General features: G+C 39.2%; 1 protein-coding gene across 3 annotated transcripts in view; it reads left to right on the forward strand.

Moving 5' to 3' along the window:
• The window catches only part of MAPKAP1 (MAPK associated protein 1), a 231,265-nt gene that overhangs the window by 98,021 nt on the left and 118,966 nt on the right, over positions 1-14,278 (forward strand). For all 3 annotated transcript variants that reach the window (XM_060154358.1, XM_060154359.1, XM_060154360.1), the window contains exon 6: positions 1,387-1,559. In XM_060154358.1, the coding sequence (XP_060010341.1) occupies positions 1,387-1,559 (173 nt within the window). The remainder of the gene's footprint in view (positions 1-1,386; positions 1,560-14,278) is intronic.

Raw genomic sequence — 14,278 nt, forward strand, 5'->3', positions numbered from 1 at the left:
AAGTGATTTGAGGTGGTGGATGAAAAGGCACTGGGGATGATGTGGTCTAGGGATTGAGACACTTGCGTATTGGACAGATTGTTCTTTTAGATGAAATTGCCAGGAATGGTGACAGGAATTGGGGTGGGAAAGACTATGAGCCAAGAGCTCAGGCCTTCAGTGAGGGAGGAGAATGACCAAAGAAAGGGTGGTGGGTAACAGAAAAGGAGAGGGAGAGGATGGTGTATTTGGATGGCTTGGGTCTCAAAGGAACAGGGGTTTTTGTAAGAAAGGAGAATTAATAGTTTGGAAGTAGCAGGAACAAGAATACCTCCTCCACCTCCTGGCCTTAAGGATTTGGGGGTTAAAAAGAACAAAGCAAAACAGTCTTCTGGACAGCAGAGGAAGTAGTATCCTTATGATCAGCAGGTTTCAATTAAGGCAAAAAGGTGGAGGGAATGTTTTTTAAAAAGAAGTAATGATGGGGCTTCCCTGGTGGCGCAGTGGTTGAGAGTCTGCCTGCTGATGCAGGGGACACGGGTTCGTGCCCCAGTCCGGGAAGATCCCACATGCCGTGGAGCGGCTGGGCCTGTGAGCCATGGCCACTGAGCCTGTGCGTCCGGAGCCTGTGCTCCGCAACGGGGGAGGCCACAACAGTGAGAGGCCTGTGTACGGCAAAAAAAAAAAAAAAAGTAATGATGTATGGAAGTTTGCTGATTAGTGCAGGAGTTCCAGAGGGGAGTGGAGGGTTTGGGAGGGAGGAGAAAGAGGTGTGTGGGAGGGATTAGGGACATGTAGATCAGTGTGAGTATGGTGATTAGGGCAGTAATAAGACCAGAGACCCTTGAACTTCAGTTCAGATGAGTGAAGTAACAGATGTACTGCATAATGGAATTAGCCCCCCATCGTCTCTGAGAAGGCAAGCCCCTGGTTCCAGTACTGCTAAATGCTTCCTTGGAGAATATGGCAGCTTATCCCAAGGTCTCAAGGAGTGATATGGCAGTTTTCAGGGAGGGCAGTTTATGCCAAGGTCTGATGATGACTTTTCCAAGGTCACACTGAATAAGTAACAAAGCAAATCTCCTGACACCAAACGTTAGGTCTGCTCACCACTCTGATTTGTTTATTTTAGTCGTAGTGCTCATTTACCTTACTGCTGGCAGAGCTGGATCCATTAGAACATTAGAAAATTAAAATTAAGAAGAAAAAAAACCCTTAAAACTAGACAATGTTTCCACTTTGGGACCACCCCAGGTTCATACGCTGGTATGTGCAAAAGGGATGAGAACACAGGCCCTGTGCGAAAAGGATGAGAACACAGGCCCTGGAGGGCAGTCGTTGTAGCTCAGTAGGGTCTGCATGACCGGAACTGTGTGCTTTACCCTCATGCATGTGCTCTGTCCACAGGGTCATGTAGGCACAACAGCAACCAAGAAGATCGATGTCTACCTCCCCCTGCACTCAAGCCAGGACAGACTGCTGCCAATGACCGTGGTGACAATGGCCAGCGCCAGGGTACAGGATCTGATCGGGCTCATCTGTTGGCAGTACACAAGCGAAGGACGGGAGCCGAAGCTCAAGTAATCCTCCCTCTTTTTGGCTGCTCTAGTCTCTGGCTGTCTCCTGGCCACCCATGCTGCATTCTGGGCCCTGTCAGTCTTTCTAGGCTTTGGCCTGGGAGCCAGACGTCCACACTGATCCAGGTCAGGTTGCTCACCAGATCTTGGGCCTGTGTAACTCAGGCTTATCTCAGAGAGTTTGCTTGCAAACAGACTGATAAATTTGTGAATCCAGACATGAGGAAATGCATTTTAGCAGGATCCGAACCCTTTTATGATGCTTGCTGATAAAAGGAGCATGGGCAGTAGTGGAGGGAACTAGTGCTTGTTGAGCACCAGTCATGAGTTGGGCATGGTGCTGGGCACTTCATACCTGATTTCTCATTTAATTCTCCCGCTTCCTGTGAGGTGAGCATCATGATCCTCATTTTGCAGAGGAGGAAGCTCAGGATCAGAGAGTTGTTATTTGCTGAAGTTTACACCAGTGGGAGATGACAGAGTCAGAATTTGTTTTCCAGTCTGCTTGATGCCAAGATTATTACTTTATTTCCTTTTGGTCTGAATTACAGTTTTCTTTGTTATCAGTCAGTGACCAATTTTTCTCTCAATTACTAGACTCTATTCCTCATTAAACTATTATATTAAAAACGTAGTGCTTGAAAGTAGAATCTCTATATCTGTACATCATAACTTGAACTTTAAAGTGGTTTGCTGCATTAGTTCTCCCATACTTGAATTTCTTATCTGACAGGCATCCTCTCCTAGTTTTATGTGCCCTTCCCAGCAGTAGGGTTTGGGATACAGCTAAATGTAGTGGATGCCTTCATTTTGGAAATGGATTCTCATGGAGGCTTTCTCTTCTCACATTTTGAGTTAGAATGGTCCAGTCTGTTAGATGTGTGTGTGTGTGTTTCCTTTAGGTACATTAAATTTGTACTTAAAATTATTCCTTCAGGTTCTCATCGACATTGCCCTCCACTTTGCCTGAAAAAATTGTGGATATGAAGATAATCCTTATTGCTCCTATGGCAATAGAAAGCCTTTTCAACCAGGATACCATGTAGGCTCAGAAAAGGGTTGAGTCTGCAGCTGTGCTCAAGGCTGAGCTATGGTGTTGTCCCTTTTCAGCGTGAAGTGGAAGCAAGCAAGTGCTAGTTACTTGATGTATGTTGTCTGAGTTAATCCTTAGAACACTGCTTGATGCAGGAACCAAAACCAAGAGAGGCAAAGGAGCTTGCCCAGGGTTACACAGCAAGTAATAGGAGTTGAACTGTGACATACATTTTACAGATGAGGAAACTAAAGTGTAGAGAGGCTAAGTAACTTTTCTAAATTACACAGTAAGTGGTAGAACTGGTATTTAAACCCAGGATTTTCTTTTTAATTGAATGAACGATTATTTAACTTCTGTAGTGCTTTACAATTTCCAAAAGTTTCACACACGTGATTTCATATAATTCCATATCCCTTTTTTCTCCCTTCCCCTATATTGCCCCTCCTTCCCTCTCCCCACTGATAACGTTTGTTCTCTATATCTGTAAGTTTGCTTCTTTTTTGCTTTATTCACTAGTTTGTTGTATTTTTTAGATTCCATGTATAAGTGATAGCATATAGTATTTGTCTTTCTCTGACTTATTTCACTTAGCATAATGCCCTCCAAATCCATCCATGTTGCTGCCAGTGGCACAATTTTACTCTTTTTTACAGCTGAGTAGTATTCCAATGTGCATATATATACCACATCTTCTTTATTCATTCATCTGTTGATGGACACTTAAGTTGTATCCATGTCTTGGCAGGTGTAAATTGTGCTGCTTTGTACACTGGAGCATATGTATCTTTTCGAATTAGTGTTTTGTTATTTTTCAGATATATACCCAGGAGTGGAATTGCTGGATCATATGGTAGTTCTATTTTTAGGTTTTTGAGAAACCTCCATACTGTTTTCCACAGTGGCTGCACCAATTTACATTCCCACCAACAGTGTAGGAGGGTTCCCTTTTCTCCACATCCTTGTCAACATTTGTTATTTGTTAAACCCAGGAATTTCTGACTCAGGAGCCCCACTCTTCACTATTACTTTATAGTCCTTACCATGGAACTCTGTTATAGGTGATATTAAAATATTTATTGAGTTCATGCTTAGTACAGGCACTGTGCTAGATCTGGAAATACAGGAGTGAAAAAGGCAGTTTATGCCATCAAGGAGGTTATTGTCAAAGGTAATAATAATAGGCAATAATAACACAATACACTAGGCAATGATAATACAATACTATAATAATCCAATACAGTAGCACGCAAAATCCTGAGAAGCTCTGACCCCATACTTGGTGGTGAGACTGGAGTCATGAAAAGCAACCTTGCTTAAGCGACATCTAAACTGAAACCTGAAGGAGTAGGAAAAGGTGATGCAGAGAAGTTGAGAGGAGGGTGCTCTAAACAGAGGGAAAAGCACGGACTTGTGGTTATGATGACCCTTTAAGTTCATGCTTTAAATTCTATATTCTGCTTCAAATACATAGTAATGATAAATGGAGTATGTTGTTGACATACTTGTATTTTTTTAATTTTTTTTTTTTGCGGTACGCAGGCCTCTCACTGCTGCGGCCTCTCCCGTTGCGGAGCACAGGCTTCGGACGCGCAGGCCCAGCGGCCATGGCCCACGGGCCCAGCTGCTCCGCGGCATGTGGGATCCTCCCGGACCGGGGCACGAACCCGTGTCCCCTGCATCGGCAGGCGGACCCTCAAGCACTGCGCCAGGGAAGCCCTGTACTTGTATTTTAATAACCAGTTAACGGTGGACTAGGAACAGAACCAAGTTCAGAAATAGGCAGAGTGTGCTGGGAGTTGATTCTTTTAGAGCATTACTTCTAAAGGAACATGCTGTGAATGAGTTTACCAGTATGTGAAATACTGATTTTTCTCAGGCTTCAGGGCAACTAGGTGGTCTGAGGGTAGTCAGAGCCTCCAGCCATCATTTCTGGGTACGGAACAGAGTCATCCATCTATCTGTGTGCCGTACAGATGCTGTTATTTTCTAAGTATCCCAAGATGTCAAAAAAAGTGGGAAACACTGCTTGAGGGTATAGGGACCAAAGGAACTTCATGCCTGGATGGGGACTAGAGGAAGTCTCACTGCTGGAAACTAGGAGCTGGGGTGGGATTGTCCTGCCTATGAAAAGAAACTGAACAAAGCTGCCTGGGTCTGTGGCTCGTTTCAAGTTGTGTTTCTGGGGTGGCAGGAGAATAAGATAGCAGTGTGACCAGGACCTGGCCACGATGTGACTGGGTTTATGATATCCCTAGTGTCCCTAGTATCACCGAAGGATAGGAACCCTGAGCTGCCAGCTCTAGACTGGAGGCGTCTGCTTTGATGAAGATGGAAGACAGTGGCATTAGACAGGGAGGTGTGAGAGAGGAAGAAAGGGAGAGAGAAAAAGAGAGGAAGCATTCCTATTCAAGAAGAGCTAGCAAATTAAAATTCCAAAGCAAACCAGTATAACTAGTACTAAGAAAGAAAGACAATAATCTGGAGAAAAATTCACACCCAACAAAATTATAATAAAGCAATCTGAAAATAAATTTCAAATAAACATATTTAAATTCATCAAAATGATGAAGGAATAACACCCATGGGTAAACTTCTAGGAAATTGTGAAACAAAACTGAGCAGATGAGAATCAAGAGGTGGATTTAGAAAAGAACCAATTAAAAGTTCTGGAAATATAAAATGCAGTTATGAAAGTTAAAAAGAAAAAAGTATGTTGGATAAGCTTTAGACTGGGCCCAGTTAAAGAGGAAATGAATTGAAAGATAGTACTAATGAATTCAACTCAGGATGCAACACAAAGATACAAAGAGATACAAAGAAGGAAAGGTAAGTTAAGAGACATGGGGGAAAGATAGAGAGCCTCCCATATGTGAAGCAAAGAATAGAGGGAACAGCAGGGAAACAATATTTGAAGAGCTAATGCCAGAGAATTTCCGGGAATTGAAGGCAGATAAGAATGAGTCTTCGTATTAAAAGCGCATACAAATTAAGTGGTGCAAGGATAGACTTTTCAACAAATGATGCTGGGCAGTTGGACATCCATAAGCCAAAAAAATAAACTACAACCTAAACCACATGCCTTGTATAAAATTAACTCAAAGTGAAATTTCAACTTAAATGTAAAATGTAAAACCATAGAACTTTTAGAAGAAAACAAAGGAAAACATTTTGGGACTGAGGGCTAGATGAAGAGTTCTTATACATGACACTAAAAGCATGATCCACAGTAGAAAAAAAAAAAGATAAATTGGACTTCATCAAAATTTAAAACCTTTGTTTTACAAAAGATCCTTGGGGCTTCCCTGGTGGCACAGTGGTTAAGAATCCACCTGCCAATGCAGGGGACACAGGTTCGAGCCCTGGTCTGGGAAGATCCCACATGCTGTGGAGCAGCTAAGCCCATGCGCCACAACTACTGGGCCTGCGCTCTAGAGCCCGCGATCCACAAATACTGAGCCCGTGTGCCACAAATACTGAAGCCTGTGCATGCCTGGAGCCCATGCTCCGCAACAAGAGAAGCTACTGCAATGAGAAGCCTGCACACCTCAACGAAGAGCAGCCCCCGCTTGCCACAACTAGAGAAAGCCCACGCGCAGCAAGGAAGACCCAACACAGCCAAAAATAAATAAATTAAATAAATTTTTAAAAAATCTTTTTTTAATTAGAAAAAAGAATCTTATTTCTTTCTCAGTCCAAAAGCTGTCAAGCAGACATTCTGCCATCTCCTTTCCCATGGGTCAGAGTCTTCAGCTCCACCTGGCAAAAGGGGGTTGGGGAGGAGGGTGGCAGTGAGTCAAACAGTAGAATTTAAGGCAAAAACATCAATAGGGATATTTTGGTAAACTACATAATGAAAAAAGGAATAGCCCACCAAGATAATATAATAATTCTGACTGTGTATGCATCTAGCAACATAGTCTCAGAATATTTTAAGGTAATTTTAAGGAGCATCCTTGACTGATCCACAGTCAGAACAGGAAATTTCAATACCTACTATCAGAAACTGATAAACAAAGCAGACCAAAGATTAGTAAGGCTAAGGAAGATTCAAACAATTTAATTACCAATTCTGAACCCCCCAAATAGAGATTATTTCTTGTACTAGTTTGTAAACCTTTGAAGTTGAGTGTATCTTATTAAGATTTATATTCCTGAGTGTACCTAGCATGCTGACATTTTAAAACAGTTGCTCTGTAAGTTTATGTTGAATTACAAAATTACGTTGACTCCAAAGAAGCCATGGTCTTTTGAACTTTTTTTGCATCTCTTATGTGATAGTGGATTTCTCAGTTCTGTTTGACATAAGACAGTCTATAAAGTAAATACCTGGGATCTCTTCCTGTCAGGAAGTGAAGTACAGGTTTATTTTCTTTCAGCTTGTTTGTACTTAAGTGTTGGAATAGATCCTTACTTGATCTTTTCCAGTGGGTTGGCCATGTGGAAGAGCTCTTCATTCACAGTGGGGCAAATTGCTAGATGAATGGGAGAGCTTTCCTTTATTTTCAAGAAAATTATTTATTTGAGAAGGTTGTTCTCCTGTCTCTGTGCCTTGAAAAATGTCTATGGAAGTAGGCTGTGGCCTCTGGGAAGGAATGGAGAATTGGCTGGAATTCTTGGCTTCCTTGACTCTTACACTTGTTAATTCTTGAGCAGGATTGAAGTGTGGTATTTAAGATAATTTCCTGCTTATTTTGTTGCACTGATTTTGGAGGAAACTAAAATCTATTTGGAAGAAGCTAAATGAAATCATTTCAGTCTCTAGGTAGTTGAATATGTAAATTTTGACTTTGTTACGTAGATTTATGTTTACTGAATGTTGACCAGAAAATGTGCCCTATAAAATTTATGCTTAGAGATTTATCTATATTTGGGAGGCCTACTGTATAATAATGTTTTATAAATATTCTACAGATTCTGGAAAAATTATTCTCTATAGGTTACAGAATTCAATATATACTTATTAAATCAGCATTTTTAATTACTATTATGTTCTTAACAGTTTTTAACTATTTTTGGTCCATGAATGATTCAGAGAAATGAATTAAGTTTCCTGTGTGTATATGTGATTTTTCTCCTGAGATTTCAGCGGTTTCCACTTATATATATATATATATATATATATATATATATATATCAGTGCACAAAAAGATTCATGCACTTCATATCTTTATGTACCTTTTTCAATGTAAAACAGTCCAATTTGTTTTATTTATGTATTGTGCCCTGCCTTTTTCTTTATTTCAGTAACAATGAGCTATTTTTTCCACTGTTCTTCTTTGTACTTCTCCAGTGTATCTTTGTTCAGCCTTTTACCTTTGCCATTTTGTTTTAGCTATGTTGAATACCTTTGTGAGGTTTTTCCTTTTTGGCCCATTCAAGTCACTGTCTTTTCATAGGGAAGTTTATCTTACTAACATTTATTATAACTACTGACATGTTGGTTTCATGTTAGTCTACTTGTTTTTTTTTAAAATTATTAATTAATTAATTTATTTTGGCTGTGTTGGGTCTTCATTTCTGTGAAAGGGCTTTCTCTGGTTGTGGCAAGCGGGGACCACTCTTCATCGCGGTGCGCAGGCCTCTCACTGTTGCAGCCTCTCTTGTTGCGGAGCACAGGCTCCAGCTGCGCAGGCTCAGTAGTTGTGGCTCACGGGCCCAGTCGCTCCGTGGCATGTGGAATCTTCCCAGACCAGGGCTCGAACCCGTGTCCCCTGCATTAGCAGGCAGATTCTCAATCACTGCGCCACCAGGGAAGCCCAGTCTACTTGCTTTAAGCTTTGTTTTTTATGCTTTCTTTGTTTTCTTTATTTTCTATTTCGAATTTTTTTACAGTTCTAAAGCCGGTTACCTTTAAATCTCTTTAATAGACTTTATTTTTTAGGACAGTTTTAGATTTACAGAAAAATTGCCCAGAAATTATAAAGTTCCCACATTATCTCCTTCCTGCCTCTCATTTTTCCCTTTTAGTGGCATCTTGCACTAGTGTGGTACATTTGTTACAATTGTTGAACATATGCTGATACATTATGATTAAAGTCAGCAGTTTACATTAGGTACACTTTGTGTATTGTACAATTCTAATTATTGTATCATACAGAATGGTTTCACCAGCCTAAAAATGCCCTGTGTTCTATTTATTCATCCCACTCCTCTCACCTCTGGCAACCACTCATCTTTTTACTGTCTCTGTAGTTTTGCATTTTCCATAATGTAGGCTACTTGGAATCATTCCATATGTAGCCTTTTCAGACTGGCTTCTTTCACTTAGCAGTATGTGTTTAAGGTTCCTTCATGTCTTTTTCTGGCTTGATAGCTCATATTTCATATGGTGACTAATACTCCATTCTATGGATATACCACAGTTTTTCCATTCACCTACTGAAGGATAGCTTGGTTGCTTCTACTTTTTTTTTTTAACATCTTTATTGGAGTATAATTGCTTTACAATGGTGTGTTAGTTTCTGCTTTATAACAAAGTGAATCAGCTATACATATAAATATATCCCCATATCTCCTCCCTCTTGCATCTCCCTCCCACCCTCCCTATCCCACCCCTCTAGATGGTCACAAAGCACCGAGCTGATCTCCCTGTGCTATGCAGCTGCTTCCCACTAGCTATCTATTTTACATTTAGTAGTATATATATGTCCATGCCAGTCTCTAACTTTGTCCCAGCTTACCCTTCCCCCTCTGCGTGTCCTTAAGTCCATTTTCTACGTCTACATCTTTATTCCTGTCCTGCCCTTAGATTCTTTAGAACCATTTTTTTTTTTTTAGATTCCATATATATATGTTAGCATACGGTATTTGTTTTTCTCTTTCTGACTTACTTCACTCTGTATGACAGACTCTAGGTCCATCCACCTCACTACAGATAACTCAATTTCATTTCTTTTTATGGCTGAGTCATATTCCATTGTATATATGTGGCACATCTTCTTTATCCATTCATCTGTCAATGGACACTTAGGTTGCTTCCATGTCCTGGCTGTTGTAAATAGTGCTGCAAAGAACATTGTGGTACATGACTCTTGCTGGATTATGGTTTTCTCATGATATATGCCCAGTAGTGGGATTGCTGGGTCGTATGGTAGTTCTATTTTTAGTTTTTTAAGGAACCTCCATACTGTTCTCCATAGTGGCTGTATCAATTTACATTCCCACCAACAGTTCAAGAGGGTTCCCTTTTCTCCACACCCGCTCCAGCATTTACTGTTTGTAGATTTTTTGATGATGGCCATTCTGGCCATTCTGACTGGTGTGAGGTGATATCTCATTGTAGTTTTGATTTACATTTCTCTAATGATTAGTGATGTTGAGCATTTTTTCATGTGGTTGTTGGCAATCTGTATATCTTCTTTGGAGAAATGTCTATTTAGATCTTCTGCCCATTTTTGGATTGGGTTGTTTGTTTTTTTGATATTGAGCTGCATGAGCTGCTTGTAAATTTTGGAGATTACTCCTTTGTCAGTTGCTTCATTTGCAAATATTTTCTCCCATTCTGAGGGTTGTCTTTTGGTCTTGTTTATGGTTTCCTATGCTGTGAAAATCTTTGAAGTTTCATTAGGTCCCATTTGTTTATTTTTGTTTTTATTTCCATTTCTCTAGGAGGTGGGTCAAAAAGGATCTTGCTGTGATTTATGTCATAGAGTGTTGTGCCAAATGTTTTCCTCTAAGAGTTTTATAGTGTCTGGCCTTACATTTAGGTCTTTAATCCATTTTGAGTTTATTTTTGTGTGTGGTGTTAGGGAGTGATCTTATTTCATTCTTTTACAGGTAGCTGTCCAGTTTTCCCAGCACCACTTATTGAAGAGGCTGTCTTTTCTCCATTGTATAGTCTTGCCTCCTTTATCAAAAATAAGGTGATCATATGTGTGTGGGTTTATCTATGGGCTTTCTATCCTGTTCCATTGATTTATTTCTGTTTTTGTACCAATACCATACTGTCTTCATTACTGTAGTGTTGTAGTATAGTCTGAAGTCAGGGAGCCTGATTCCTCCAGCTCCGTTTTTCTTTCTCAAGATTGCTATGGTTATTCGGGGTCTTTTGTGTTTCCATACAAATTGTGAAATGTTTTCTTCTAGTTCTGTGAAAAATGCCATTGGTAGTTTGATAGGGATTGCGTTGAATCTGTAGATTGCTTTGGGTAGTATAGTCATTTTCACAGTGTTGATTCTTCCAATCCAAGAACATGGTATATCTCTCCATCTGTTTGTATCATCTTTAATTTCTTTCATCAGTATTTTGTAGTTTTCTGCATACAGGTCTTTTTTCTCCTTAGGTAGGTTTATTCCTAGGTGTTTTATTCTTTTTGTTGCATTGGTAAATGGGACTGTTTCCTTAATTTCTCTTTCACATTTTTCATCATTAGTGTAGAGGAATGCAAGAGATTTCTGTGCATTAATTTTGTATCCTGCTATTTTACCAGATTCATTGATTAGCTCTAGTAGTTTTCTGGTAGCATCTTTGGGATTCTCTATGTACAGGATCATGTCATCTGCAAACAGTGACAGCTTTACTTTTTTTCTGATTTGGATTCCTTTTATTTCTTTTTCTTCTCTGATTGCTGTGGCTAAAACTTCCAAAACTATGTTGAATAAGAGTGGTGAGAGTGCGCAGCCTTGTCTTGTTCCTGCTCTTAGTGGAAATGGTTTCAGTTTTCCACCACTGAGAACGATGTTGGCTGTGGGTCTGTCATATATGGCCTTTATTATGTTGAGGTAAGTTCCCTCTGTGCCTACTTTCTGGAGGGTTTTTATCATAAATTGGTGTTGAATTTTGTTGAAAGCTTTTTCTGCATCTATTGAGATGATCATATGGTTTTCCTACTTCAGTTTGTTAGTATGGTGTATCACATTGATTGATTTACGTATATTGAAGAATCCTTGCATTCCTGGGATAAACCCCACTTGTTCATGGTGTATGATCTTTTAATGTGATGTTGGATTCTGTTTGCTAGTATTTTGTTGAGGAGTTTTGCATCTATGTTTATCAGTGATATTGGCCTGTAGTTTTCTTTCTTTGTGACATCTTTGTCTCGTTTTGGTATCAGGGTGATGGTGGCCTCATAGAATGAGTTTGGGAGTGTTCTTCCCTCTGCTATATTTTGGAAGAGTTTGAGAAGGATAGGTGTTAGCTCTTCTCTAAATGTTTGATAGAATTCGCCTGTGAATCCATCTGGTCCTGGGCTTTTGTTTGTTGGAAGATTTTTAATCACAGTCTCAATTTTCAGTGCTTGTGATTGGTCTGTTTATATTTTCTATTTCTTCCTGGTTTAGTCTCAGACGGTTGTGCTTTTCTAAGAATTTGTCCATTTTATTGGCATAGAGTTGCTTGTAGTAAATCTCTCATGATCCTTTGTATTTCTGCAGTGTCAGTTATTACTTCTTTTTCATTTCTAATTCTATTGATTTGAGTGTTCTCCCTTTTTTTCTTGATGAGTCAAGCAAGCAGTTCATCAATTTTGTTTATCTTCTCAAAGAACCAGCTTTTAGTTTTATTGATCTTTGCTATTGTTTCCTTCATTTTTTTTTCATTTATTTCTGATCTGATCTTTATGATTTCTTTCCTTCTGCTAACTTTGGGGTGTTTTTTTTTCTTCTTTCTCTAATTGCTTTAGGTGTAAGATTAGGTTGTTTATTTGAGATGTTTCTTATTTCTTTAGGTAGGATTGTATTGCTATAAACTTCCCTCTTAGAACTGCTTTTGCTGCATCCCATAGGTTTTGGGTCATCATGTTTTCATTGTCATTTGTTTCTAGGTATTTTTTGATTTCCTCTTTGATTTCTTCAGTGATCTCTTGGTTATTAAGTAGTGTATTGTTTAGCCTCCATGTGTTTGTATTTTTTACAGATCTTTTCCTGTAATTGGTATCTAGTCTCACGGCATTGTGGTCAGAAAAAATACTTGATATGATTTCAGTTTTCTTACATTTACCAAGGCTTGGTTTGTGACCCAAGGTATGATCTATCTTGGAGAACATTCCATGAGCACTTGAGAAGAAAGTGTATTCTGTTGTTTTTGGATGGGATGTCCTATAAATATCAATTAAGTCCATCTTGTTTAATGTATCATTTAAAGCTTGTGTTTCCTTATTTATTTTCATCTTGGATGATCTGTCCATTGGTGAAAGTGGGGTGTTAAAGTCCCCTTCTATGATTGTGTTACTGTCAGTTTCCCCTTTTATGGCTGTTAGCATTTGCCTTATGTATTGAGGTGCTCCTATGTTTGGTGCATAAATATTTGCAGTTGTTATATCTTCTTCTTGGATTGATCCCTTGATCATTATGTAGTGTCCTTCTTTGTCTCTTGTAATAGTCTTTATTTTAAAATCTATTTTGTCTGACATGAGAATTGCTACTCCAGCTTTCTTTTTGATTTCCATTTACATGGCATATCTTTTTCCATCCCCTCACTTTCAGCTTGTATATGTCCCTAGGTCTGAAGTGGGTCTCTTGTAGACAGCATATATATGGGGCTTGTTTTTGTACCCATTCAGCCAGTCTGTGTCTTTTGGTTGGAGCATTTAATCCATTTACATTTAAGGTAGTTATTGATATGTATGCTCCTATTACCATTTTCTTAATTGTTTTGGGTTTGTTATTGTAGGTCTTTTCCTTCTCTTGTGTTTACTGCCTAGAGAAGTTCCTTTAGCATTTGTTGTAAAGCTGGTTTGGTGGTGCTGAATTCTCTTAGCTTTTGCTTGGCTGTAAACATTTTAATTTCCTTGTTGAATCTGAATGAGATCCTTGCTGGGTAGGGTAATCTTTGTTGTAGGTTTTTCCCTTTCATCACTTTAAATGTGTCCTGCCACTCCCTTCTGGCTTGCAGAGTTTCTGCTGAAAGATCAGCTGTTAACCTTATGGGCTTTCCCTTGTATGTTATTTGTTGTTTTTCCCTTGCTGCTTTTATTATTTTTTCTTTGTATTTAATTTTCAGTAGTTTGATTAATATGTGTCTTGGTATGTTTTTCCTAGGGTTTATCCTGTATGGGACTCTCTGTCCTTCCTGGAGTTGGGTGACTGTTTCCTTTCCCATGTTAGGGAAGTTTTCAACTATAATCTCTTCAAATATTTTCTCAGACCCTTTCTTTTTCTCTTCTTCTCTGGGACCCCTATAATTCGAATGTTTGTGCGTTTAACGTTGTCCCAGAGGTCTCTAAGACTGTGCTCAAATCTTTTCATTCTTTTTTCTTTATTCTGCTCTGCAGTAGTTATTTCCACTATTTTATCTTCCAGGTCACTTGTCCGTTTTGCAGCCTCAGTTATTCTGCTATGGATTCCTTCTAGAAAATTTTTAATTTCATTTATTGTGTTGGTCATTATGGTTTGTTCACTTTTTAGTTCTTCTAGGTCCTTGTTAAATGTTTCTTATATTTTGTCCATTCTGTTTCCAAGATTTTGGATCATCTTTACTATCATTACTCTGAATTCTTTTTCAGGTAGACTGCCTATTTCCTTTTGTTTGGTCTGGTGGGTTTTTACCTTGCTCCTTCACCGGCTGTGTGTTTCTCTATCTTCTTATTTTGCTTAACTTACTGTGTTTGGGGTCTCTTTTTCACAGGCTGCACACATTCGTAGTTTCCGTTGTGTTTGGTGTCTGCTCATGTTTTTATTCTCTTAACAGCATTTTTGGCAGAGCTGAAGTTTTTAATGTTAATGAACTCCAGCTTACCAGTTTTTTTAC

Source organism: Lagenorhynchus albirostris, chromosome 7 (genome assembly GCF_949774975.1).
Source record: "Lagenorhynchus albirostris chromosome 7, mLagAlb1.1, whole genome shotgun sequence".
In the NCBI taxonomy this organism is placed as follows: Eukaryota; Metazoa; Chordata; class Mammalia; order Artiodactyla; family Delphinidae; genus Lagenorhynchus; species Lagenorhynchus albirostris.